The sequence below is a fragment of the Sesamum indicum genome, linkage group LG7 (assembly GCF_026168435.1).
Source record: "Sesamum indicum cultivar Baizhima isolate 11 linkage group LG7, ASM2616843v1, whole genome shotgun sequence".
Classification (NCBI taxonomy): domain Eukaryota; kingdom Viridiplantae; phylum Streptophyta; class Magnoliopsida; order Lamiales; family Pedaliaceae; genus Sesamum; species Sesamum indicum.
Genome location: NC_142663.1, coordinates 5,805,412 through 5,831,640, shown reverse-complemented (window position 1 = coordinate 5,831,640; position 26,229 = coordinate 5,805,412). Strand labels below are relative to the sequence as shown.

The 26,229-nt window shown below is 38.1% G+C and overlaps 5 protein-coding genes and 1 non-coding gene across 8 annotated transcripts; 1 reads left to right on the top strand and 5 right to left on the bottom strand.

The window, feature by feature from the left end:
• Nucleotides 1-1,417: 1,417 nt before the first annotated feature.
• Nucleotides 1,418-3,836, bottom strand: LOC105166080 (Tetratricopeptide repeat (TPR)-like superfamily protein). Its single transcript, XM_020695282.2, has 2 exons — nt 2,734-3,836; nt 1,418-2,615 (listed from the first exon to the last, which is right to left on the bottom strand). Exons 1-2 carry the CDS (start codon nt 3,652-3,654, stop codon nt 1,572-1,574), a joined length of 1,965 nt encoding a protein of 654 aa, XP_020550941.1. The 5' UTR covers nt 3,655-3,836; the 3' UTR covers nt 1,418-1,571.
• Nucleotides 3,837-5,545: 1,709 nt separating this feature from the next.
• Nucleotides 5,546-6,821, bottom strand: LOC105166279 (uncharacterized). The gene is made up of 2 exons (XM_011085586.3): nt 6,619-6,821; nt 5,546-6,436 (listed from the first exon to the last, which is right to left on the bottom strand). The coding sequence occupies exon 2, from the start codon at nt 6,390-6,392 to the stop codon at nt 5,901-5,903; it is 492 nt and encodes a 163-aa protein (XP_011083888.1). The 5' UTR covers nt 6,393-6,436; nt 6,619-6,821; the 3' UTR covers nt 5,546-5,900.
• Nucleotides 6,822-8,814: 1,993 nt separating this feature from the next.
• LOC105166079 (Low temperature viability protein) lies at nt 8,815-12,648 on the bottom strand. 2 transcript variants are annotated; one of them, XR_002287439.2, is made up of 5 exons: nt 12,090-12,648; nt 11,405-11,797; nt 10,721-11,302; nt 10,364-10,553; nt 8,815-9,227 (listed from the first exon to the last, which is right to left on the bottom strand). XR_002287439.2 is itself a non-coding variant. In XM_011085301.3 (5 exons), the coding sequence occupies exons 1-4, from the start codon at nt 12,525-12,527 to the stop codon at nt 10,385-10,387; spliced, it is 1,545 nt and encodes a 514-aa protein (XP_011083603.1). In that variant the 5' UTR covers nt 12,528-12,646; the 3' UTR covers nt 8,815-9,227; nt 10,364-10,384. The 2 variants fall into 2 exon arrangements, 1 of the variants encoding a protein (XP_011083603.1); XM_011085301.3 differs by having other exon boundaries at nt 10,364-10,516; nt 12,090-12,646.
• A 107-nt stretch (nt 12,649-12,755) lies between these two features.
• On the bottom strand, nt 12,756-12,828 carry TRNAE-CUC (transfer RNA glutamic acid (anticodon CUC)). Its single transcript has one exon. It is a non-coding gene; the product is annotated as a tRNA-Glu (tRNA).
• A 1,689-nt stretch (nt 12,829-14,517) lies between these two features.
• On the top strand, nt 14,518-20,589 carry LOC105166078 (kinesin-like protein KIN-7E). Its single transcript, XM_011085299.3, has 15 exons — nt 14,518-14,848; nt 15,375-15,776; nt 15,953-16,042; nt 16,127-16,227; nt 16,317-16,430; nt 16,509-16,590; nt 16,882-16,949; nt 17,038-17,103; nt 17,228-17,352; nt 17,544-17,877; nt 18,050-18,151; nt 18,242-18,632; nt 18,715-19,121; nt 19,444-19,757; nt 19,907-20,589. Exons 2-15 carry the CDS (start codon nt 15,551-15,553, stop codon nt 20,226-20,228), a joined length of 2,742 nt encoding a protein of 913 aa, XP_011083601.1. The 5' UTR covers nt 14,518-14,848; nt 15,375-15,550; the 3' UTR covers nt 20,229-20,589.
• A 126-nt stretch (nt 20,590-20,715) lies between these two features.
• On the bottom strand, nt 20,716-24,850 carry ARC6 (Chaperone DnaJ-domain superfamily protein). 2 transcript variants are annotated; one of them, XM_011085585.3, is made up of 6 exons: nt 24,314-24,848; nt 23,499-23,723; nt 22,913-23,173; nt 21,864-22,818; nt 21,497-21,630; nt 20,716-21,106 (listed from the first exon to the last, which is right to left on the bottom strand). In XM_011085585.3, the coding sequence occupies exons 1-6, from the start codon at nt 24,803-24,805 to the stop codon at nt 20,816-20,818; spliced, it is 2,358 nt and encodes a 785-aa protein (XP_011083887.3). In that variant the 5' UTR covers nt 24,806-24,848; the 3' UTR covers nt 20,716-20,815. The 2 variants fall into 2 exon arrangements, 1 of the variants encoding a protein (XP_011083887.3); XR_016066359.1 differs by having other exon boundaries at nt 20,968-21,106; nt 21,868-22,818; nt 24,314-24,850.
• Between the last annotated feature and the right edge of the window lie 1,379 nt (nt 24,851-26,229).

Here is a 26,229-nt window from a genome sequence, read left to right as displayed (position 1 = left end):
ACCAGAAGTAGATGGTTTGTCCGAGCAAAATAAGATGACAAGAACCTCAGTCATGTTTAGCCAGGGGATCAACCAGCAGTGCAGGGACCATTACACCAACTTGGTATTGGGTGGGGTTCTCAAGTCTTTGTCAATCATTAATCTGGGTCGCGCCTCTCTAGTGAAGGTGCAGTAGTCCTGCCAGGATTTGATGATCACAGGCTCTTCAATCTGAAACCAGCATCAATCAAGTTGGTCATCAAGAAATGAGCCCACCTGGTCAACTCATTAATACAACTTGGTTATCAGGTTTGAGTTTCCCAGCTGTCTTAGAGACCCTAGTTGACATAATCAAATCTCTGAGTATCAGAGCATTGCAATCAATCAACATTCAGAAGATCTGAGCGGACCGACTTTTTGAAATCGGTTCATCCAAGAATTACATGTAATAATAAACGTCGCAAAAATACGCAGTAGTACATTTTTGACTAAAATGAAAACCGCTGAATGAAAAGTGAGACTTCGTCATTTACTGAATGAAAGTCTCTACGATCCATCATTATTTTCATTGACAATTTGAAGTTTCTAATAATTTCATAAAGGGTGAGTGAGAAATATTTGTACTACTGACTGCAATTAGGTAGGACAAGGAAAATGCAGTTTCCACGAGGAAATATTTCACATTTCGTTAAAATAATACTACAGATGATAACAATTAGAGTACATACCTAGATGAATAGGGATCCAAACTTAATTCTGTTCAAGTTCTGAATTAGGTTAAGACAGATCATTCGTGTTAAAAACAGAAAAATGTAAGAGAATTCCTTAGATTTTGCCCTGTTTTCGACAAATATAAAGTGATTAGACTTTTTGGATATTGGGCAGTGGTGGTCTTAAAAAGGTTTTGGAAATAATTAACGACCAAGAATAGGAGAGAATTTGACTGAAGAACTCACAAAAAGGTGACTAAGAACAGTACTAAGAAATTCATCAGGGGGCGATGGGACAAGGTCGGCTGGAATTGCAAGCCTAAAAAGTGTAGTTTTGGCATTTGAGGTAGCTCCTGAATTCAAAGCATGCATCACATGTATGTTTTCTTTTTGGGTTCAAGTCAAATATGATTGTGTGAAGCATATAACATGTTTAAAAAACTTTAGTGAGAAAATACAGTAGGTATAGTTCTTCATATAAGCGAAGACATACCTATCACCTGATATGCTGAAGTATGCTGTAAGAGAGTATATATTCTTGCTAGCCAGTTCGAAATAGTTGGCATTGCTTCACATTTGCATTTTTAAATTCCCCTAATAAACCTTATATATGAAAAACGTTAGGGCCTGTTTTCATGTGATGACGCAATTGTGCACCCAGTGCTTGTGACCTCCAATGAGTTGCCTGATCTTAGTAGCAACAGAATATTTATCGAATAGAAGTAAGATGGATTATGCAGCCATTCTTCATGATCCGATATGTCCAGTGATGGAATCCAGATATCTCAGCAATGAAAATGGATAGAATTCTTGCAATTTAGTTAGTTTGTGGGTAGAACCCAGACCATGGTGGTATACAAAGTCTAAACTCTAGCGATAACATCACCAATAATCTCCACATGAACAAGTGCCTTTGCTGAAATGGTGAAACCGTTTCGGATCTCTTATCACTATTTCATGGCCCGTGATCTTGGACATCAACTTAATAGTCGTGTGACAATCTTCGCAAGTTCTAAGGTTTTTAATAACCTGGATGGTTGTGCCAGGAGTCGAATTCATAATTCCAAAAACAATGGCTAGCTTCTCACTGTGAATTTGTAACACCATTTCCTTTTCCTCCTCATCTACGTCATGAAGAACTGAAGCCACTCTTGGTACATACCCAGCTTCTTGAAGCTTCACAGATAGTTGTTCCAGGTAAGCATAGATCTTCTCATGCTGAGGATGTTGCCTATCTCCAACAAGAAATATATGAACTCTACCCTTTAGTTCAACAAGACTAAACCCAGGGGATTTAACTACTCCATGATTTTTCATAAATATCCGCATTTTTTTCACATCTTCCCACCTCCCAGCTTCAGCATAAATGTTTGAGAGCAGTGTGTAATATCCTGAGTTATTAGGATCTAACTCAAACAATTTCCTAGCAGAGATCTCCCCAAGCTCCACATTTTTGTGTATTCTGCATGAAGCCAGAAGAGAACACCAAATAACAAAATCAGGCCTCACCCTCATCTCCTCAATCAAATTATAGGCCTTTTGAAGAAAACCTGCACGACCTAGGAGATCAACCATGCAGCCATAGTGTTCCACAGACGGTTCTATATTAAACCTATGCTGCATTGCACAAAACCAGTGCCATCCTTGATCCACCAAACCAGCATGGCAACACGCTGAGAGGACTGATACAAAAGTGATACCGTTTGGTTTTATCCCAGCCCGAATCATGTCAGATAATACTTCAAGTGCTTCCCTTGCTTTACCATGCATTCCATAGCCAGCAATCATGGCAGACCATGATTTTACATTCTTCTCGTTCATCCTATCAAATGCTCTCCTTGCCGAATTTACTCTCCCACATTTGCAGTACATGTCAATGATTGAAGTACCAACAACTACATTACTCTCCAAATTCATCTTTATAATCTATAAAAACAAAGGAAAATGAAAATGAGATATGAAATATCCTTAAGGGGATATAAAGTAAAACAGAGTTGAATCAATACATTAACTAACACACCATGACCTAGTAAAATCGTAGTACCTGAGTGTGCATGCCCTTGCCTGTCCGAAGAGCTCCTGAATGTGCACAAGCTAACAACACAGCTGACAAAGTCACAGCATTATACTCAACCTCCGCACACCAAACCATTGACTGGAAAACTCCAATCGCCTCCTCACCCAACCCATGCTGAGCACAAACCGCTATCATAGAATTCCAAGATATCAAATCTTTCTCATTCATCTCATCAAATACTTTCTTCGAAAAATCCACCAGGCCACACTTGGCATACGCATCAATCAAAGTGTTACCAACACCCAAAACCTCATCCAATCCTCTTTTAATGACAAACCCATGAACCCCTCGCGTCACATTCTTCTCACAAGTACGTGAACAAGCCGCCAAAATAGAAACCATAGCAACACCATCAACGCACCCATCCTCCTCCATGCTGCCCCCGCTTTCTTCAGCTAACTGCTCCTTGAAAAGCAACAACGCCTCGCGAGCACAATCATTCTGAACATAGCCATTAATCATCGAGGTCCAAGAAACCACGTTTCTCATATGAATTTCGTCGAACAGAATCCTTGCATCCCGCAACTGACCGCATTTGGAGTACATATCAATTAGTGCAGATGATACAAAAAGGTCAGAACCATAACCAAAGACGAATGCTTGCTGGTGGGCTTGCTTTCCTGATGCAAGGTCGCAGAGGGCAGAGCATGACTTTATCGCGCAAGGAAAAGTTGAACGGTTGGGTTTGAGGGCGGACTTGCGCATGGAGGAAAACGCCTTGAGGGCTTCGACAGAGTCGCCGCTGCGAGCCAACTCGGCGATGATGGAGTTCCAGGAGAATACATTCGTCTTGTCTACATATTTGTTGAACAACGTTGTGATGTTTGCATTTGTCGAACAATGGCGCTTCTGCAGTAAAACACGTAAACTCCATTTCGCAGCCTTCATTCATTAGTTCAAGAAAGCTCGTTTTTGGCTTCTTCATCAACCCAAATTCCCTAATTATAATCTCAGGTCTCTGCAACTGTTCTTCATTAGCCCAAAATTTTCTTCAAGTTTTGAGCTTCAACAGAGCTTTTTTATTTTAGGGTTTGGGTAAACTAAACTCACCCAGTATGAGATTTAGCCTCTATCAGGTTTTTAATTTTATACGGAAAACTGTCCAAAACGTCTTTTAACATTATAAATTATAATTTTTATATAATTTTAAAATATTTTTATGAACTAAATTGCTCTATTGAATATTTATTTTATCTACCCTTATAATTTTTTACAGTTATAATTTTTTTTTTGAAAAAAAAATAAAGAAAAAAAAATAAAGATAAAACAGTAATTTTCATCTCACAATCTAAACACTTCATAATAATTCTCTATTTGAGGGAGAAATTCATTAATTTTTTGAATAATAATTTGATATTTATAATTATATCAAACTTAAAAAAAAATTACTCGTAATTTACTACTAGGGTTTTCATCTCAGTTTGAATTATTTGTTTCCATTCCCTAGTCCCCAAAAAATAATTTTCATTGGCTAGTTAACCCGATTATTTTTCTTAGTAATACTGATAATAAATTGAATTCAATTTTTATGAAAATTAAAATAAATATAGATAACATAATACAAATCCTCCCAAATAAAAGGATAGGGAAACGCAACTCCTCGCATCAATGTTTTCAGGATTGGATTGGAGATCGAACCGATCAAGTTATTGAATTATTGAGTCACTGGTTCGATTGATCGGATTGAATTAAAAAAATTGATTGACCCAGAATCTATTATATATATATATATATATATGATTGGGTTTTGACCAGTTCCACTCGCTCGAAGTCCGACGATTTTATATGTACAGTCCGATTTTCAAAATATTGCCTACCATGGGAGATAGTGGACTTATTTTCAAAATTTTAGGGGCTGCATTGCATAATTTTTTATTTAGACAGATTTTAAATCTATTAATTGAGTTAGAAATACAAAATTGAAATTAATGTAATTACTAAAGACTGAACTATCCAAACTATTCTTTTAAGGGCGAAAATAATACCTTCACAAGATTGACGATTTGCATATTTTTGTATTGGGGATGAGTTAGCTCGACTTCTCCGACCTATGGCATGACCCTCAACTGCAGTATTGCTCGTTATCACAAACATTTGCCCAATCGTATAAATATTTATTATGATTGTCAAAAATCAACGCTACCCTATATTTCAACGGTTTGAAATTGGGAAAATTAATCCAAATTTTAAGATTGTGTACTAATACGTTAATATTTTTAAATTAACCAACATATTACAACATTCAATACGCAATACATTAATATTTCTAAATTAATCAACAAATAAAAAATCAATATATTACTATTAAAAATAAATTAAATATTATATTGATAAAATTCGAACTCACAGCCTGATTGAGCCAAGCTCGGACTTTAACAGTTGAATTATAAACTATAAGGTACAAACTTTAGATTATGACAAGTGCTACCACGACAACATCATTCAGTCTCAATTACTACATACAGCATACGCCTCATCATTCCACCTCCTCTGTATAAAACAATTTGAAGTTCAAATCAAACTCCAAAAAAGAAAAATATGTCGAAAGGACATTGCAATCTTACTCGTAACCTCTCTTGTCCCGAAACCTTGTCATATAATTAAATGTCCTGAAAAGAAACTGACATTTTAGGACAAGAACCAAATTAATAAAATTGCAATGCTGATCAGCTTATACTTAAACATTATACTTGTTATGTGATTGATTGAATATGAATGAATTAAAATTTCTTATTTTAACATTTAACGTGTAGTGTTAGACGAAATACAGAACCCGTCGTCGAAAAACAAGAAATTGTGGAGTAACCCTTTTACAGAAAAGCAGACAACCACAGTAACAGAACCATGCAGCATGTAAAATGCCACTACATATGCATGCAAGAATCTCACCACATCAAGAAAACAGACAAGCGCGCTTGCAAGAACCTCCACTTACATCTCTACCTATTACCACACAAACAACAAAAGACCTCAACCTTTTTTAGCACTTCTCACTAAACCTACCCCAAAACCAAATCTACCCTCACTGTTCTTGCTGATAAAAGCTAGCTTTAACTAGAATTACAAGAAGAGTTTGAGTAGAACAAAAGGAGAGTAATCCGGAAGGCAGGATGGCGTACGGCGGATGGATCGGGCTAGCGTTTGCAGTGAGCTTTGCACATGTACCTGCAGTCATAGAAACAAGGGCCTCCACAATGTAAAGGGCAATCCAATCTCATACCTCTACACCTTCCTCTCAGCATGCACTGAGCAAATTCCCCCATTACATACTCCTCCTTATGGTACCTTCTCTTGTTCTTGGCTTTCCTGCACCCCCACCCCCAGTACCCACCCCCACCACCTCCCCACCCCCATCCACCACCACCTCCTCCACCTCCACCGCCACCGCCACCTCCACCTCCACCTCCACCACCACCACCCCATCCCCATCCATATCCACCACCTCCACCTCCACCTCCACCACTCCAACCTCCATTACCATTGTTCCTCCTCTTGCTATCCACTGCAACTCCATTCTCAGTTCTGTTATCAGCATTTCCTTCGGCTTCACCTCTCAATCTAACTACCATAAAACCAAAGAACAGAACCATCAAAAGAAACCTCATTCTTGGCACTGCTGTCTCCATTGATAACTTGAATGAATTCGGACAAGCTAGCACTCCTGATGTTTCTGCACAGTTGGAGTTCACCAATTTATAAGCAAATTGTACAGCAGTGGAATGAAGAACAAAAGAGCTAGCACATAGGCATCAGTTAAGTAACTAACAAACATGATAGGAAACATCAAAAAATTGAGAGAGTGGGAAGGGTGAGGAGGGACACAGATTTCTTGGATTTCACTTTTGTCCCCACCTACATACAACTGCAACAGTTCACGCTTGCAAGAAAAGGAGGGAATATTTTCTTGTTTTTTAAATATTATAGGCAGGACCAACTTGATATTTGTTAACTAATGCCGAGGTGGGCTAGCTCGTGATATCTATGGGAAAAATTGTAATTTTAATTCTATAGATATTCAGGTTGCAATTTTGTCCCGTATATATGAATTTATTTTTGACAATATAATATATAAAAAAATAAAAAAATAAATAAAAATGCAAGACTTTTGCTCTGGCCCTTTGGAGTTAGCAGAAATGAAGGAATTCTACTTTTAAAAAGATGAGTGCAATAATGTTTGTATGTAAAGCGTATAAGTTGCATTTATATGCATCCAATCCACCAATAGGAGAAAATTAAAACGTAAATAGAGAGGAGAGTATGATTACGTGAAAAGAGTAAAGAAAAAGAGTGATTAGTTCAAAATCCCAACAACCAATTAAAATAAATTAGTACAAGTATGTAATTTTAGGTAGAAGTTAGAAGTGTGTTGATCACTACGTGTGATGGTTCCAGCAGGACCAGCAGCTCTTGAACCAAATACGTTTCGTATTGCTGGTCCAGCTCCAACACCACCACACCAACTGTATGCTATACACAGAGAGATAGAGAGAGAGAGAGATGTGGACCCTGTATGCTACATGCCATTCACTATTAATTAAAAGTATTAATTGATACTACTCATCTGTAGGTTTAGTAAACTTGCACGGTTGCACCCTTGCTTGCTATAGGTTTTCAAGTTGTATAAAATGAAGTGGGATTTGGTAAACAAATCTGTTGCAGTCTTGAATGGTTACGGGTTCGAATTCTACCTTTTTGTCATCTTTTGGGTTATTCTTTTGCCAAATTGCTCCGTCAGAGTATTGGAGAGCTCCCATTTTCTGATGGGCCTCCTTTTGTGAAGCCCAGAGAGGGAGGAGTCTTTTAACATGCCTATTTGCAATTGGTTTGCTTACATAGGCCCAATGTCCAGTTTCTGAAGAACAAATGTACCATGCATTTGTTACCCGAAAAAGAAATTTTTGACTTGATCGGATGAAGTGAAATAAGAATACATCTAGCAGACATGTTGTCTGCGCATTTTGCAATTCCCATGTTTTATCATGTGATGTGGCTGTTACTAAAATTGACTGTTGTAGAGCTCCGTAGGATGTCAATCCTAATTCCTAACTCTTAAGTTGTGACTTCACTCTCTGTATGAATCTTAAAGTCCGTTATTTGCCCTCGTACGGCATGAGCTGTTTTCTCGTACCCAACACACACCACAATCATGATCCTCTCATACACCAAGCATGAAACTAGACCTCTAACTTTGTATCGCATTTCCACCAGTTTCAAAACTGCACATATATATATAGATGTAGAAATGCCCCCAAAATTATTACATATAATTGCCAAGAGGATTACACAAATTCGGTCATGCTAAAGTCAGAGTCTCAATCTGTCCAAATGACAGTAATACTTCTGTTGGTGATGATGTTTGTGGTTGCAGGAAGGTCATTCTCTGCTCCACCACCTTCATTATCACAGCCACCACTCCAATTCCAGCCGGAGGCAGTGGAGGTGCAGCCCGACATGGTGGCTCAGCCTATAATGGAAGAGGATTACCCAATATTTAATCCAGCACCCTACTTTGATGGAGTCGGTGGCGCTCCCATTCCTCATGCAAGGAGCATCTGCTGCTGCTGTCATCCTCGTTTACCGTGTTGTAACAATTCCCAGAAACAGAGAGATGCATTCGCCCACTCAACTTAGTTTAGTGCTCTTTATACCATAAATTATAAAACTATCAAGAGTGCTAATACTGAATCTACTTTGCTGTTGATTAATGCATGCCAAGAACTAGATACCATTGTAACAGATTACTTATCGTTCTCTCTATTATTGTAAAGGTGGAAATGCTGAGTGTGTAGTTAGGTTGATATATAAACATGTACTTAATGTTATATATTCTCTTAATTTTCTCTTACCCTAGATATATAAGCTTCCTGCAAAAGGCAAGAAACCATTTACAGAGAATTTTTGCATCTTGTCAGGACTTTATACACACATAATGTGTATGTATAAAAGGTGCAGTAAGAGATACAACATCGATCAGCAATGAAAGATCTAAAATGAATTTTTAGGGGGGGGGCATATTACTTGCATTGTCCATCAGGGCGGCAAATTAAGTAGGCTTAAAATGTTCAATAAACTCAACAATACCCAAAATCATATAAGACACCTTATGCTGCTCAAACAAATTATGCAATCTAAACAATAGACATATAGCATCAGGCAATGCTACACAAATACCAGCATGCAACTAGTCAATTTCGTATATCTTCTCTTTTCCATCTTCCAAGAAACAACTTTTGTATAACACAGAGCAACATATGCTAACTGAAAATCTTCATCAAAATCCAGAAAAACATCACAATAGCCATTAAATAAAAGATATATCAAAACTGGGATGCAGCTCAATATCCATAAACCTCTGCAAAATTTACTCTTACAGAACATCTGCAAGCTTGAGTATCTGCTCATGGAGCCACTTATGCTGCAAATCCATGATTGTACTGATAAGGGAGAAATGCAGGTGAATCCTGGTATCATAAGAAGAATTGTGTGTGAAATCTTACTTGTAAATAGTATAGAAGGGAGAGAATACAAAATATAGTCAAAAGTTATTCTCAATATAAGGAGGTATATGAAAGAGTTCACTCAGGTAAGATAGAACAGAGAACTTAAAGGGCCATGACAAGAAAAAACTCAAGCATTCATAAAGATGCATGTGATGTTCATTCATTTCTTTAGGAAGCTTAGTTTTGCCAATACCAGGCATTATAGGAACACAGGTGTGCCTCAGGATTCCTGACTATTAATGACATTAGTTTATCAGTTTCGGATCTCTGATAGCCTCATCTGTCGTCCATAGACAAGTTATCTGAATGCAGCAGAACAACCACCCAACTAATTTCTATGTTTCATAATATAAAGAACCATCTCCCTATGATGCTGAGAGTAGCTGACCAATGCATTCATCAGTAACTTGGTTCATGAACCTCACAGTTGCATCAATGTGGTTTGTTTCAGAGATATTAATCATAGCTACTTAAGGGGCAACTGAACGCCAAGCTTACATCAAAAGAGTATAATTAAATATTAACAAGCATATGAAGCACTCAAACCACAAGATCCTCCGTCTTTCCTGCCTTCAGTTGGTAAGTATAAAAATAAGCCAGAAGCAAGAGAACACAAGTGGAAAATACATAATTGCAGACACCATTGTTTATATATAATGACAATAAATGCCAAAATAATAATATAATTCGACAAGCTCATATCATATTTTAGGGCTAAATGGCTGTGTAAATTGGATGCTGCCCTACATTAGAGCATAAACAAATATACTTCCAGTAGTTCGACCATGACCTAATCAAGTAATAGAGAGCTGAATTTGATGAAAGAATCTGAAGCTAAGTATTTCAAATGATTCCAATATATACAAACTTAAAATCCAAAATGCTGACAGGAAAAATAGGTCAAAACATGTGCTAAAGAACTCGAAATTTGTAGTAACTCAAACTTTTCCAACAAGTGAATGGATATGTTTTCATCAATTTCAAATCCTTTAACTCCCAAATTCTTCAACACAAAACAAATTAGATGAATAAAAGATCCATCAAACACAAGCACATCCGAGTAAGGAGATTGGCATACATAACCCACACAGACTTACTTGAGCACAGGTGTGACACAGTCACATAAGATGAATAGATGATGGACCAGTAAAAGCTGCAACCTTCTGAGCACGGTGGGCCTCAGACTTGTAAAGCCCTTTCATCTCTTTTTTCATTTGCCGTGCCTCACGTCGTTCTAATTTCACAGCAGACTGCAAAGGGATAGTTCCAGTTGACAACTATGGTATTCTAGAAAAGAAAACTATGCAGACATTGATAAAGGGAACTGGAAATGTCAAACAAGGTTAAGAAGTGGTATGTGAAGAAAAAGGAACAGCAATATGATCCAGTCAAGGAAATAGTTGTAGTACTTATCAGAAACATGAAAATATGATCACAATAAATTCTTGTAGTACCTTCCTTTCTTTCTTTTCCTCCTTGGACTCTTGACCACGCGGCTTCCTTTTCTGGAGCTCAGTTCTCTTATCATTGACATTGTTCTCGTCTTTGGTCTTTTCTTCGCCATGTCTTTTACTACGAGGCAAAAAGTCTACGGGAAGTCTCTCTTTTCCTTTAAGTGTTATCACTTGATTGGGGCTAGCTGAAGTACCCAATAGTGCTTCAGCCAGCTTCTTCTTCCTCCTTGCTTCTGGAGCTCCAATTTTACCAGGGTGATTGTCAAGTGTTGAATAAGTAGAAATGATAGTTTCGCAATCCCACACTTCTGATTCATCACTACTTTCTTCAACCAACACTTCCTCTACATCATGATCATCATTTTCGTATTTTTCAGCATATTCCCTGCATCGGCGAATCACTTCAGCAGTTAATTCTGGTGACTCATTATCATCTCCTTCCCCGTTAAGATGCAAGATATCTGAAGGATGGTCCTTGAAAGCATGGTTAAGCTTTTCTGTAAGGGATTCTTGACATTCATACTCATCCATGTACCCATTATATTCTTCTTCACTATCAGCACCATATTCATGAAGTTCAAGCTGCATTGAATAACTTCTCTGTGAGAGACTGCATAGTCTTTACGACAATGCCAAGGAGAGCATACATGACACAAAAATTAAAACAAAATCAAATCAAATTACCAAGTCAAATTGCTCATCTAGAGGACGACGAACTCTAGGCTTATGACTGTCTAAGCCTGACACGGAAGCCCCATCCTCTGGTGCTTTAGAAAGACCTGAATCCAGATTTTGTAACTGGTTAACCCTTGAATCCGCTGTACAGCTCAATTTCTTGTCAATTTCTTCATGAACTGGTCCTTCCAAAAGATTTGCTCTGACAACAAAGTCCTCTTCCAAATCCTCGATATCGGACCCAAACTTTGACGAATCACTGTCATCCAGTATTGCAGCCACTTCAGGATCCATTACTTTCTGTAATCTTACACCGACAGACTGTTGTGCCACACTGTAGATAGATTTGTCCTCAGAAGCATCAGTTAACTTGGAAACGTCAACCCTTGTAGCATCATAGGCCTAAAAGATAAACAAAATTCACAGATTAGTGATACTGCAGGGAGTGAAAACTAGATTTTCTAGCAACCTTAAAATTATTATGATTGACTGGTGCCAATATAAGAATAAGAACCTATGTTATAAAATATACCACTATATTGAAACCCCAAATCTTCACACACAAATTAAACTAACATGCTATACTTCCACTTGTCTCTAGGCACATCGTAGTTAACTCCGAAAGCAAATTTTGCTTGAATCATAATTTCAAATATCGTAATTGAACTAAAACAACAAATCCACCCAATCACACCTTGACATCCCGGGGAAGCTGATCAAAATTAGCCTTGGGATTATCATAATACGCCGAACCACCACCTGTATTCTTAATCTCCCGCAAATGGGTCAAATAATTGTACCCGTCATCCGGAAAACCTAGCTCCAGAATCTCCTTCCGTATGTGGTCCGGCAACGCCATCGTTTGACTTCTATTATTAGACACTCCTCCAACCCCGCCATTTGCATCCTCATCGTTACAGTCCTCGGGGGCATCGCCGAAAATCGAGTCAGGGTCCGCAGGCAGGTCGCCGTCGTTCATGAATGAGTCCGGCGTGTACTCATTGTTGTCGACACGGACAAAAACCCGGTCACCGGAGGGCTCAGATGAGTAATTGGGGTCGGAGGTGTCGCGGGCCATGAGCTGGAAGGTGGCGGATTTTTTCTTATCAATAAATTTCTTCTTCTTCCCCATTGTTTTGTGGTAGATCCTTTGTACTTTCCCGGCTTTCCCTGATACTATTGCAACAAGAAGAAGTAGAACAGTTGATATAGAGGTGGACTAAAGATAGAGGGAGAGAGAGAGAGTTGAAGAGCAGACGGTGACGTTAAAACCCTAATGATGAGGCTCCCGTGCCTCTCACGTGGCTAGGCTTGATTGGGGAAAAAAAGTAAAAAAAGAAAAACTTGAAAGGGCGAAAAATTCCGTTGCCGGGACTCGAACCCGGGTCTCTCGGGTGAGAGCCGAGTATCCTAACCATCTAGACTACAACGGATTGTTGATTGTATTTTAAAGTTATATAAATACCTAAAATATATTTATTATCATTAACTTCAAGGAGTATTTATAATTTTTCAAATAAAAAATAAAGTATTTCATAATTATAGTAATCTCAAGGGAACCTGTTATAATTTATTTCAAAAATTTGATATTGTTTACTAGACAAAAAATTCACTTAACTAAAACGATATTCACCTTAACTTATTTAAAGAAAATCCCATAGCATCACAAGGGATGCTAGATTTTATCTTGGAAATGAATTTTTGAAGCTTGCGATAAAATAACATCATAGGATTTATAGGAAGTTGATAATGATAATTTTTTAATTAATATAATTAAAATTGAAGAAGTTTGGTAGATTCTGAAAATAAGTTAAGAATTTTTTTTGTATTTTATTTTTAAAACTTGTAAGCTCCGCATAATTAATTAATACTTTGTAACTTCATATATGGTGGGAATCTCTCATAATGTGTACATTTAACTCTGATGAAAAATTGAATATTAAAGGAGTTAAAAAGTACAGCAAGCAATACACTACATGAGCTGAAAGCGAAGTTAAAATCAAAAAGGAAAATTTACACATAAAGTTCCTCAAGAAAAAAAAGGTTAATTGAGTGGATTCAGCTTGACAAATTGGGTCCCCTCAAGATTTCTCTATGACGGTATCTTGTTCGAGTTTTGGATGTGTGCGCGAGTGTAAAAACAACATATGCATATAATATTTTTAAAAACTATATACATTTAATTTTTTTTATATATAGACCCTCTCATATTTTTAATTTTTTTTTAAAATTATACATAAAATTTAATTATATATATATATATATGATGCTCAAAAATAAAATCAATTCAAGAAGAGACCCAACTTGAATGAAGCCCAACGAGAAACCCTTGAATACTTGAGGTTCAAGAAGACGGCCCCCCAACCCACGTTTTGCTTGAGGCTTTTCATGAGAAGTGGGCTGCGATACAGGCCCGCCAGCCCATCGGGAGAAGTGGCCTTATGCTCGCCAGGCTGCCAGGTTGGCCACTCCCACAAATGCTGGTGAATCATTCGTCCACAAGGCAATAAGAGATAGCCACGTGAGCTATGACAAGGTGCGAAGAAGAAGAAGGATCACGTATCCCAACAACTCTGGGAATTCAAAACCCATCCTCGTTGAGAGTTGGATTCCTCAACAAGTACAACTCCTTAACATTTTGGACAATTACTTTCCTATTCGAGAGAGCATATCTGCAACAACCACCAACTTGAGTCCCAGCAGTCATATTTCTTCACCCGATGGGAAACTAAGGCTGTAAAACCAAGTCTTTCTCCCTTCGATTGAAAATAATTTTGCACTAGTATTAACACGAAAGCACTTTGTTGATATCAGTCTCTTATTACTTTAGACCCTTATTACTCTCTCAACTTATTTAAATTTATCCTTCTACAACTGTTTACTGATTAAGTATCGAATTGCTAATTTTTTTTTTCCAACAGGTCTATTTTTTTTCAGACTTACAAAAATGAAGTTTGTAAGAATTTAGAAGGGCAAGAATTAATAAAGATGGTTGTAATAATAAGAGCTTCCCCCCTCGCCAAAACAAAAAACGCTTTTACAAGAAGAGCCGGATTTAAGGGGGGAAAAAACGCGCTTATCACTTTGATTTCTCTAATAGAATTCAGTTTTGGCCGTTGGTAATGGCGGTTGATTTCAAAGGTTGGCGCTTTCACATCTCTCCACACACATGAAATCTTATCGAAAGCGTCCTCCGAAGTCTTCTGTGGACTCTCCGAATTACCGGTGTCGCCTTCATTTACGCTTTTCCGACACATAAAGATATACCTCTCTTTCTTTCCATTTTCTCTTTTTTCTGTGTGTTTCTCCTCTCTCTCACACACACTTTCTCCAACCCTCCAATGGGTCGTTTCACCTTGCATTTACCATTCTTCATCTGTCAGCATTTTCTCCGGAATTAGTTCGCTTGTGGGTTTTCCTGAAGATAAAATTATTGACATTTTGGTATAAAAAGTGAGTGAATATGCACATCTTTTTATTGTTTTTGGCTGGAATGTTTTGTGGGTCGTCAAATTTAGTTTTCTTGTGATTTATGTGCAATGTGGTGTCAATTCACGTGGTATCATGAAAAGTTCGAGAAATTGTGGCAATGAGCTGTTTAAGTGATCAACCTGTTTGCATGAAGATGTTCTTTTTTCCATTTTCTCTTTTTCTGGATTGAGGAAGAACTCAGTACATTCTTTATTTTTTCAAGATTTTGAAAATCGTACAGGGTTTATCTACAATGCCTCATTGCATGTTCGTGAATATAAGGAGCAATATACAGAACTTAGGTAGTTTATGTCATGTTTGTTGTGGTGGGTAGAAATAGGATCAGTATATTACAAGAAACAAAGATCACATTTGGGGCTAAAAGAAAAGAGGAAGGAGTTCTTATATTGTAAAAGTAACTTCAAGGTTAGAAATCTCGGAATTCAACAATATACCTCTAATGTAGGTGTTATATCCACGCTTATGTTAGAATCTTGTTTTGTTGCAGAGAAATAGGACAGACGGGCTGAACTTAAGCCTTTTGCAGTACAAAATCCCTCTCTTTTTACAAAGAGAGGTAAAAAGAGAGGGAATATATGAAGGGTTCTACTTGTTGGTTCTAGTAGCTTGTCGATTCTCTTCAAGTGCATTTGGGTAGGGAGGATATAGGATAGGCGATCAGAAATGGGGGGGTCGATCATTGGATTTGGGGAGGATCTGGTCGACTGGGATGGCCAAGATTCAAGTGCACAAGAGGAGAAAATCTTTGTTGCAGTAAGGGTGAGGCCTCTGAACGAGAGGGAACTCGGGAAGAATGATGTCTCGGATTGGGAATGCATCAACAGCACGACCATCGTATTCAAGAATAGTCTTGCGGAGCGTTCTTTGGTTCCAACAGCCCACACGTTTGGTAAGCAGTTTTTATGTGTTCTCTTTACAGTCTGAGATCATAGGTGCTCTCCAACTTGACAAAAGTTTGATATTGTTGAAGTTCCCCTTGCTGTAGTCGTCTATGGTTTTGAGTTTTCATTTTCTTATCACTCAATACATTATTTTATGTTTTTGCCTTTTCTTCCTTATCGGTAGACAGAGTATTTGGGACTGAAGCTTCCACGGGGCAAGTTTACGAGGAAGCTGCTAAGAAGATAGCCCTTTCTGTATTAAGCGGAATGAACTGTGAGCACTTGCCCTTGAAATATTCTTCCTGATGTTCCAACATGATACTATAAGCTTTTAACTGACGGCGGATTTCCTCCGCAGCAACTATTTTTGCGTATGGACAGACAAGCAGTGGAAAAACATACACCATGACTGGAATTACAGAGTACACAGTAGCAGATATATATGACTACATACACAAGGCATTTCTGATCATGATAATTCGAGTCTTGATTTTGAGTCAGAAGTCATTTTCTCGAAGTTGTCTAACTCATACTTTCTCAAAATACAGCATTCTGAAAGAGAATTTGTGTTAAAATTTTCGGCTATGGAGATTTACAATGAAGCAGTCAGAGACCTCCTCTGGCCTGATGGTGGTCCACTTAGACTTCTGGATGATCCGGAGGTAAATTTTGATTTTTTTTTTTTTCTTTAAACAAACTGTAACATTTTAGTGATACTTAATTTTCTTTTGCTGCTGCAGAGAGGGACTGTTGTTGACAAACTTACCGAGGTGACCTTAAGGGACTTCGACCATCTAAGAGAGCTCCTATCAGTTTGTGAAGGTAAGAGCACTTGTACTACTATTATTCATTAGGCAAATTACAAGAAAGCTATCGATTTCTGAAAATCATGGCTAAGGCCACCTGCAGTCATATTTTACGTAACAAATTCCCCAAGAATCTGTTTCTAGGAATTTCTTTTGTAAAACATGGCTGTAGGGCTGCAATATAAGTCTTCAAAAGCAATGGTTTCTTTTGAAATAAGCCTGAACCTTAAGAGGTATCGATATAATTATTCCGTCCTTTTATTAAATAGCACCTCTAGTTACTCTTAGCGAAACTCTCTTCCCGCAGCTCAAAGGCAAATAGGAGAGACTACTCTGAATGAAATGAGCTCCAGATCCCATCAAATTCTGCGCTTGGTATGCTTCTTAAACTAGCTAATTGTCATTTAAAGATGAGGATTTCATTATACTCTGTTGACTTCCTATACGATAAATATTCCTGCAGACGGTTGACAGTGAAGCTCGTGAGTACCTTGGCAGAGATAATTCAAGCGTTCTAACAGCTACAGTGGTAGGAAACTTACAGACAATTCTGTTCTAGACTATGTTTTCTGATAAATTGTCCTGCAGTGGACTCTTAGGATTATCATAGTGAAGAGAGTACATAACACTCTTCATGTTTCATGCAAACACAGAATTTTGTTGATCTTGCGGGCAGTGAACGTGCTTCTCAAACATTATCAGCTGGCACGCGGCTAAAAGAAGGTTGCCACATTAATCGCAGTTTGCTTACACTTGGGACAGTTATTCGCAAATTAAGGTACATTCCAGAACTTCAGGCTTGAAATTTTAAGATTTTTTCCTTCTGATATCCATCTACCAGACAAATGGAGCTCTTCGTTCTATTCGTTCATTCTTCTTTCACTTTTAGATTTGAATTGGCTAACTTCCTAAGTCTATGCCCCATATGCATAACCTAATTTACTGTCTTCTCATCATATTCTGATGCAGCAAAGGAAGAAATGGCCATATTCCATATAGAGACTCCAAGCTGACACGAATACTACAGAACTCGTTGGGTGGCAACGCCAGAACCGCTATTATTTGCACGATGAGCCCAGCTCACAGTCATGTCGAGCAATCAAGAAATACGCTCCTATTTGCTAGCTGTGCCAAGCAAGTTAGTACGAATGCACAAGTGAATTTGGTGATGTCAGAGAAAGCACTTGTCAAGCAACTGCAAAGAGAACTAGCTAGGCTGGAGAACGAGTTAAGAAATTTGAGGTCAGCTTCTGCCTCATCTTCTTCATCAGCACTAAAAGAGAAGGAACTTCTTATCGAGAAGGTGACTGAAAAAGATTCCTTGTCCAAATTCCACTTATTAAAGATACTTAGGTTGTTCTTATAAACCGTGCTCCAGTCTTAATCATTTACATTTTTCCAAGTCACTCTCTTGAAAAAACCTATTAACTGCCGTTGCATATATATGTAATGTTGAATTCTCTTAACTTTTGCAGATGAGCAAAGAGATACGAGAACTAAAACATCAGCGTGACTTAGCTCAATCTCGTGTTGAGAATATGCTGCGGGCAGGAGAAAATCCAGCATCAAAATCTTGGGTTCGTGGAGATTTTGTCCTAAAATAGATCATAGCATGAAACTTAGCCAATAAGATGTTTCATATAGCTGATTCCTATGTTTTTCTCCAGGTTGATATGAGTAACCATGAAAAAGGTTCATGGGGAGATGAATATCCAACATCAGACGCATCAGAGATGACCGACCCCCTCAGGTCTGATGCTGTGTCTCGAGGATCACACTTGTCAGACAGATATGAAGGTGTCATTTCCAGCAGGATTGAGGATAATTTCCCCGAGAATAATGAAGAGCAGTTTTTGTCCAGTGACACTTCCCCAAGACTATACATTGATAAGTACTTTGGTCCGGATCCATGTAAGGGATGGGAGAAGATGGCTGAGGAAACTAGTAAGAATTTTGAAGATAACTGCAAGGATGTTCAATGTATAGAAATTGACTTCACCAAAAGAAATGTCGTTTCCAGTGAACCTTCCTCAGAAAAAGGGGATGATCATGTTTCAGGTTACACTAGTTAAGTTTTTTTTCTGAAAATGAAGAATTTGAACTTTCTTGTACTAATTTTCTTAATGGATTTACCATGTAGGGCAATCTCCTTGTTTGTCAGACAACAATTCGCCTGGCCCTGGTGCCAATGTAGAGAGGTGCAACAGTTGTTCAGCAATCCTGACGACAGTCACGAAATCCCCAAGTTCCGATGAAGCAAAAGAATTCGAAAACACGTTAGAGAATGAAGCAGACAATCAAGAGAAACTTTCTGATCCAGAGCCAGTGTCTAATAATGAAAATCTATACACAGAGGAGACTCAACCATCTGTCGAGGCTGACTTAATGAACAAAGGTGACTGTTTGGACAAGCAACAAGAAGCCCCCTTGGAAGAACACAAGGAAGTGATCGAGACCGAGCCTGACCCCGAGCCAGAACCAGAGCCAGAGCCGGAGCCGGAGCAAGAGCCAGAGCCAGAGCCAGTGAAGCTGGTTGAATATGATTTGGTGAGAACGAACCCTTTTCCCGTCTCAGCAATCATTCCCATTTTTCAAGTGTTATCTGTGAAAAAGTAGACAGGAATCGCTATATTTGATTATGTTTTGTGATATATTAAAATGGTCATACAAGAATGTAGATCATCTATGTAGGTTGTTTTAAGTTCAGCCTTTCCATGAATTGGTTCAAGCAATTTCTAACCTGTCATTTCGATCATTAACCATGGAGAACAGCAGTTCACATAAAATTTGATAGTAAGGACCAGAATTCTGGGAGAACGTAAATTGTTTTCATACGTTATTGGTCCTTATGAGGGATTTTTGCTAGCAGGACATGAAAAAGGAAAGAGAACCAGATGATGCAAAACAAACTACAGATGGTGGCTCTGATAAAACTCAGGATACTGAGCAATCCGCTTCTGATTGGCAAACTGAATTCCAGAGGCAGAAGAAAGAAATTATTGAACTTTGGGATGCCTGCCACACTCCTTTGGTCCATAGAACCTACTTTTTCCTGCTCTTTAAAGGAGATCCATCAGATGCTGTTTACCTGGAGGTGGAGCTTAGGCGCCTCCAATTTCTCAAGAACACGTTGCACGGAGGCGCAGTCTTGAAAGATGATCAATCTTTCAAACAGGCCGCAAGGTACTGTTTTCTCAATTTCCCTCCTCTGTTAATTTCTTATATGTACTAAATGAAGCTAAGAATTAGGAGGCAGTACACCTTGTGTTATGTACTGGCATAGCCATTTTAAAAGTCAGGGTACATGATACATATTCTTGGCTGAATAACAGCGTAAAGGCTCTCAACCGGGAGCGAGAGATGCTGAGCAAACGAATGCTAAAGAAGTATTCAGTAAAGGAAAGGGAGGCGCTATTTGAGAAATGGGGCATCGACATAAAATCAAAGCAGAGAAGGGTCCAGCTATGCCGGCAGCTCTGGACAGATCCCACAGACATGGACCACATCAATGAGAGCGCAACCATAGTGGCTAAACTGGTTGGTTTTAAGGAACCAGGGCAGGCCCCAAAGGAGATGTTCGGGCTCAGCTTTTCACCAAGACCAGCAGATGTCAAGTCCTTCAGCTGGAGACACAGCCTGCATTCCATGATGTAAGGTATTGTGGGGCACAGTTTAGTGCACTAGCCAAATATATACCTATAATTTAAGGGCTGAGGGATGGTTTAGAGTTTTGTTGGTGGTCTAAACCACAGAGCCTCATGTATATATACGTGGTTGAGATCCTAACTCCTCTTCTAATGCTCTACCTCATACAACATGCAAGCTATATAAGCTATTGGAATCTATTTAAACGCTCTTTTCATTGTTGTAGCAGAATCCTATCCTTATGCTCATCATATGTAGAATAGATGGTTATCTTCAGAACTCAAAGCACAATACTTTTTTCTCTATTTGTAGATTTTGCATTCTATTTCACGGTCTAGGGAAACTTCTAGGCACATGAGACAACATAGACGTGTAAGAAAAGGAAGAAGAAAAACCAGACTTGTGATCATGTAACTGGATTTCTTTTCCATTTTTGTTCTGTAGTTACTGGTTGGGCTATTGATTAGATTATTTACTTATTCTATGAAGCCATGTGTTGACGGAAAACCCTTAAGAAATATGGTGAACCTAAATACAAAGCCCCCAAAACGTACACAACATAGCATTTACACCAAGGAAAATTATTAACAATTGAATTATGACTTGAGCACAGCTCCGTCCACTATTTTCCAACCAGATTTTGCACAAGACATCTCATATCGCGTTGTATAGGTTATGCTATATGAGTCGTTATGCTCGGGATGAGCAACATCAGTTAGCTGTGCTGACTCCTCGAGAGTTGCTTCCACAATAGCACGGCGACCATCAGCTGATACAGTTACACTGTCAATATTAAGGTTGAGAAGTTGGTAGTTCCAGAACCAGCCATGCTGAGCTATTTCTGCAGCTCTGTCCGTCCAGATCTTTAGCATTTGACCATCCAATACCTGGCAGCATAAGTTTCACAAAGTTCAGAATGGATTTCAAACTAATTCAGACCATCATACTTTTCGGACAGATATGCAAGTGTCGTTTCTGGAAGGCATTGATATTAACAGCGAGAAACAGTGATGCCTTATTATCAACAATGACAGTGGTAAAAATATGAGGGCAAGCAGCACGTCTCATAACTTTCTTGGCATGTTAAATATAATTGCAATGTCTTTGACCTAATAAAACAAAGACAACAAAAAGCTATATGCTAATTCCCAACCAGTTTAGTGTGGAAAAATAACAAAAAGAAAACTTGAGAAAAAATATCATATAATTGAGGAAAACCCATTTCAAGACTAAAAATTACACAAATAGAGAAAAGCCCATCCCGCTGCAATTCTTACCTCTGACAATTTTCCAAGACAATGATCAGGACCCAGAGCTAGGGACTTGACACTTTGCCACTTGAGCACAAGGCTTTCAGCAAATCTGGCATCCATTCGTGGTATTTCATCAGTGTTTTCAACTAGTGAGGCCCCTGGAAAATATATATTGCATTCCTAAATCATGAAAAGCACCAGGGAAGAACTAAAGGAAAAAAAGAAACTTTTTGCTTCACCGACTAAACCCTATCTTTATGCAGGAAGGATAGATTTTTTCTCCCCTTCCTTGGAATGGTATTCTCTCTCTCTTTTTTTTTTGACTCTAGCAGATTCAAGTTGAATGTCAAGAACAACTGCAAAATATTAAGGTGAATTTACTAAATCATACCCACATTAATGACATCAGAAGCCACAGATGTCCCTGCATCTTTATGTAGATTGGAAGAGTCGTTTCGGTATGGTAGGAATCTCAACCCCAGTAAAGTCAGCAAACCAACTGCCACACCAGCACACATGATCTTAACAGTTGCGTCTTTTATCTTGTCAGTGATAATTTCTTCCTGGTGTAGTCCGTTAGAACGAGGAACACCAAACATGTTGGAATCATCTTGATCAGGACGAACTCCAGTCTCCTCACTCGCAACTGGCAGATCATAACTGTTCATTTCACTCTCCTCATAAAGTCTGACATTCTTTTCCCCAGTACGAAGAGGAAATACTTTCTGCAGTGCCTGAATTGCACTAGCCTTCACATTGTCAAGCACAGCAGTTGCCTCGGCTCCAATCCTAGCTATAGCTGCAGCAGCAGCCAGAGGTGAACGTCCAGCACCTCCCAGTCTTTCTAGGTATCTCAAAACCGTTGGATCATCATAATAATCTCCAAGTTTGAACCTGACATCCTGGGTCTCTCTAAATCGAGGAAAAACCACCTCCATCAACCAGGTCTCCAACAGTTTGCAGAGTCCAGGAAGGAGATCATCTTCTTGGTTACCCGTGGAGTGTTCTATCACAAAGTCAATAATGGATGGATCTCTGTAAGGTGAGTCTTCTTTGTCCAAGCCCAGCCATGCACGACATTCATCAACCTCCCCAACAAGAAGAGAACAAAGACCTCTTTCAAGCGCAAAGTCTATTTCGCGATTTTCTCGGACAGTGTATGCAGATGAGGAGGTCCCTATAGCTGTGATCTTGGTTTGCTGAAGTTGCTGAAAAAGGTTGTCAGCATCTTGGATAAGATGAGGTTTTTTGCTTAAGAAGGCTTGAGAAACCAAGGCAAGTGCCACTCCATAAACTTCAAAACTCTCAGCAGGTATGTTGCTTGGCGTGGCAGCAAAGAGATCAACCTTCAAACAGAAAAGAAACAGGTCAAACTACAGTTTCAACACAAGAAAAAATTTGGGCTTCAATAGAGAACATAATCAATTCAGTACATATTACCTGCTCTGCGGCTGTCATGCGCAGAAAAGCCTCATTCATGAAGTCTTCACGAGTGAATCCTCCAGCAATGGCAGCTGCACCTCCTCCTCCCACAGCCCACAATATATTCCGCACACCTAGAAGCCCCTCTCCTCTTTTTGACTGGTACTCATCACCAAGTGGTAAACCAAGAAGCTCCAGAACACAGCGGGGGCTGATCTCTTCAAGGGTCTCATCTATCTGTGCTTGCAAGTCAGGAGCAAGGTTGCTTGCACCTTCTTCCTGCTCGGAAAAGATTCAAGATAAGTGTCTACGTATTCAGCAAGCATGAAGTTATACACAGCTCACATTCTAGATCCTGGAATGTAGATCTTGTAGAGTTCAAGAAACAGTAATACAACCTGCCATACCTGTAAGTCGAAACTTAAACAAACAAAAGATAATGCAAACAACGAGCTACATGAATATGACATGATAAGAGTTAAAACACAGACACATTATACAATTAGAATCTAAAGATCCAAAAATCAGTAAAATACAGGATGTCCAGAATCCATTAACTAGTTGAAACACAGATCCAAGCAATGTGCATGATTAGTTTTCTAACCTGCAGCAGTTTGAGCGCCATCTCAAGCACCTCACAACCTCTGATAAAATCCGGAGGTGACAGTGCCATAGCATCTCTAGATAAATCAACATAAGCAAGTGCCATTGACAAAATTATGTCTTGCTTGAACGACTTGGGCAGCCTCTCTCTTAACAAGCTCCCTCCAATTTGAAGAACCAACTCTGTCTCCCCAGCTTCTTGCAATACACACAAGGCTCCAGGAACCTATAGATTCCAACAAGATGAATTGTCATGAAATTACTTCAAGAATTTTAGTAAAGAAAACATTATATAAGACATTATCAACCTGGCTTTGAATGAAAAGAAAATGTCTGTACAAACTAGATTATCATAGAAACTTTTAATCGATGTTTCGATTCTTTGATGTTAAAAAAGGAAAAAAATAATTAAATTGAGAACAAACTTTTACTCTGCCTGAAAGGAAAATGACGGGAAATTTAATTCTGGTGCTTTGGGTTTCACTTTTACATTCCCCAGCAATATCCTATATCCAGAATCCCCAATTCCCATATTACCGGATAATCTGATTAAAAATCCTCAAAAGTTGAATAAAAGTATATGAGAGATACAAACCCCAACTAATTTAAAACATAATTCGTTAAACAGAAACAAACATGTCGTGTTCTTTTTAAAATAAAAGATGCATTGAATTAGTTTCCTTTCTTTCCCTTTTAGTTTCGAAGTTAGAAGAAATGAAACTATAAATATCACTTACGCACATCGCTACTCCATATCTTCAAATTCATTTAAACATCTACAATTTCAGCAAAAATGTGCAAGAAAGAGAATAAAACCTTATCCCAGGGCACTTGAGTGAGAATGGTATCAAATTCATCCTCGGCAAGGCCTTGATTGTACTCTCCCCTAGAACTGGGGTTAGCCAGGGTTTCACAAGCGGCTTGAAGAATCTGCCGTCGGCTAATCAAAGCGTCGTCGCTGTACCCATACTGCGGCGGCTTGGAAACCCTAGCATCGTAGGCTCGTCGAATGCCGTCCCCAAGGAAATGCGATTCGGCTCCTAGGACCCGGTAGAAGTCCAGTGGCACCGACACGTGGCGCTCGGGAAAGGAAGGGAGTGGAGGCGGCGATGTAGAAGTGGCGAGGTCGGGTGAGTCTGAGGTGGAAGGCAAGAATTGGAAGTCAGGAAGGAGGCGGTCAGCCCATTTGCTGGTGGTAGGACCGCCGCTGACGGCGGCGTGAGGTCTGAATTGGGTCTTCTTGGCGGGCGGAGGTGAGAGTAGGCGAGGAGAGTAGATTCCGATGCTAAGTTGCGTCAAAGCTTCCATTTTTGTGGGGGGTTTAGTGGAACTGCGAGAGGTATTTTGAGGCTATAAAACCACCCAATAGCCAAAAAAACAAAAAAAGAAATATCTAACTCTATTTATAAATATTTTAAATAGAAAAAATAATTTAAATTTTAATTTTAATGGTAAATATTTAATATATTATTCTCAGATTAAATGCAATTTACTTTTTATAACACAAAAAATTAAGTGTGAAAAAAGTTAACAAATTACCTCATATATTTACATAAATTAAATAAATTTTATTTTTCAAAATACAAAAATAATTAATTTTTTTATTTACTTTTCATATCACACGAGAAAATATTTATCCTATTGTTCACTCTTTATTTTATTTTTTGAATTTTTTATGGGTATTTCTACTTATTGCTTACCACCTCATAAGTGGCATTAGAGTTCCAACATGATTTGCTAATAAAATGACTTATTATTTTATTTAAGTGCAATTTCAAAAGTGTTTAATTTTAGGAATGATTAATAACTCATTAAGAGGTAAAATTTGTGGATATTTGCAAATAATAGTTAAAGTAGAAAAAAATTGATGTAGAATTGTTTGGTAAAAAAATTGATGTATTATCAATTTATTTATAAAATTATTTAATTATTGTGATAGATCGGCCAGATTGCTGATGTGTTTAATTATTTACATAAAAATCATAAAGAAATTCAACTTATTTATATAAATGCCATTTGCTGCAATAAGCACCTTTTCACCACGCACAAATTTTAACTTACTTCAGCTTAATTTAGAAAAACATAAAGTTTTTCGTTTAGCTTAAATTGAGCAATCGATGGTTGGGTTGTCGGTCTTTGTGGTTGTGAGCTTTTCCATCGGATTCGCCTCACTGAGTCGAAATTATTTTTTGTTGTTGTTTTTTTTCATTGTTCCTATTAATCTGTAATCGTTGTTATATTAGTTGTATTCTACTGTAATACTTATTTTTACTTTATTAGGCTCAATACAGGGATAAATTCCCAACAATTGAGTATATAAATACCATTTTACAACTGAAAATGAATTAAAATCGCATAATAAGCGTAAAGGTTTATGATGATTAAAGTTAGGCCTCCGCTTCAGCCCAAATTGGGCCCATAATCTAGTGGCTAACACAAGGCCCAAACTGTGGCCATGTTTGTTTTTGCATTCATTTTCATCTTTTCCAAAAAATATGTATATTTATATATAATTTTATTAAAAATATATTGGTTTAACAACACAAATTTAATATAAAAAATAATTTTATTAATTAATCTAAATATATTTTTATTTTATGAGAAAATCTATACAAAATTAAAAATACATATTGTTCCAGTGAAAATAAAAACACGAATCAGGCGGTAATTATGGTTGCCTACATTTCACAAAAAATGAAAAAATAAAACAATAAATTCAGTAAGGAAATCAA

Coding starts and splice junctions, on each gene's coding strand:
- LOC105166080 (XM_020695282.2), bottom strand. CDS start 3,654: ATGAAGGCTGCGAAATGGAGTTTACGTGTTTTACTGCAGAAGCGCCAT. Junction 2,616..2,733: donor GCAAGGGCATGCACACTCAG/GTACTACGATTT, acceptor TTGTTTTTATAG/ATTATAAAGATGAATTTGGA.
- LOC105166079 (XM_011085301.3), bottom strand. CDS start 12,527: ATGGGGAAGAAGAAGAAATTTATTGATAAGAAAAAATCCGCCACCTTC. Junction 11,303..11,404: donor TAGATGAGCAATTTGACTTG/GTAATTTGATTT, acceptor TATTCAATGCAG/CTTGAACTTCATGAATATGG. Junction 10,517..10,720: donor AGGAAAAGAAAGAAAGGAAG/GTACTACAAGAA, acceptor ATCCCTTTGCAG/TCTGCTGTGAAATTAGAACG.
- LOC105166279 (XM_011085586.3), bottom strand. CDS start 6,392: ATGGAGACAGCAGTGCCAAGAATGAGGTTTCTTTTGATGGTTCTGTTC.
- ARC6 (XM_011085585.3), bottom strand. CDS start 24,805: ATGGAAGCTTTGACGCAACTTAGCATCGGAATCTACTCTCCTCGCCTA. Junction 23,724..24,313: donor CTCAAGTGCCCTGGGATAAG/GTTTTATTCTCT, acceptor TGGAATCTATAG/GTTCCTGGAGCCTTGTGTGT. Junction 22,819..22,912: donor GCATGACAGCCGCAGAGCAG/GTAATATGTACT, acceptor TTCTGTTTGAAG/GTTGATCTCTTTGCTGCCAC.
- LOC105166078 (XM_011085299.3), top strand. CDS start 15,551: ATGGGGGGGTCGATCATTGGATTTGGGGAGGATCTGGTCGACTGGGAT. Junction 15,777..15,952: donor TCCAACAGCCCACACGTTTG/GTAAGCAGTTTT, acceptor CCTTATCGGTAG/ACAGAGTATTTGGGACTGAA. Junction 16,043..16,126: donor TGTATTAAGCGGAATGAACT/GTGAGCACTTGC, acceptor TTTCCTCCGCAG/CAACTATTTTTGCGTATGGA.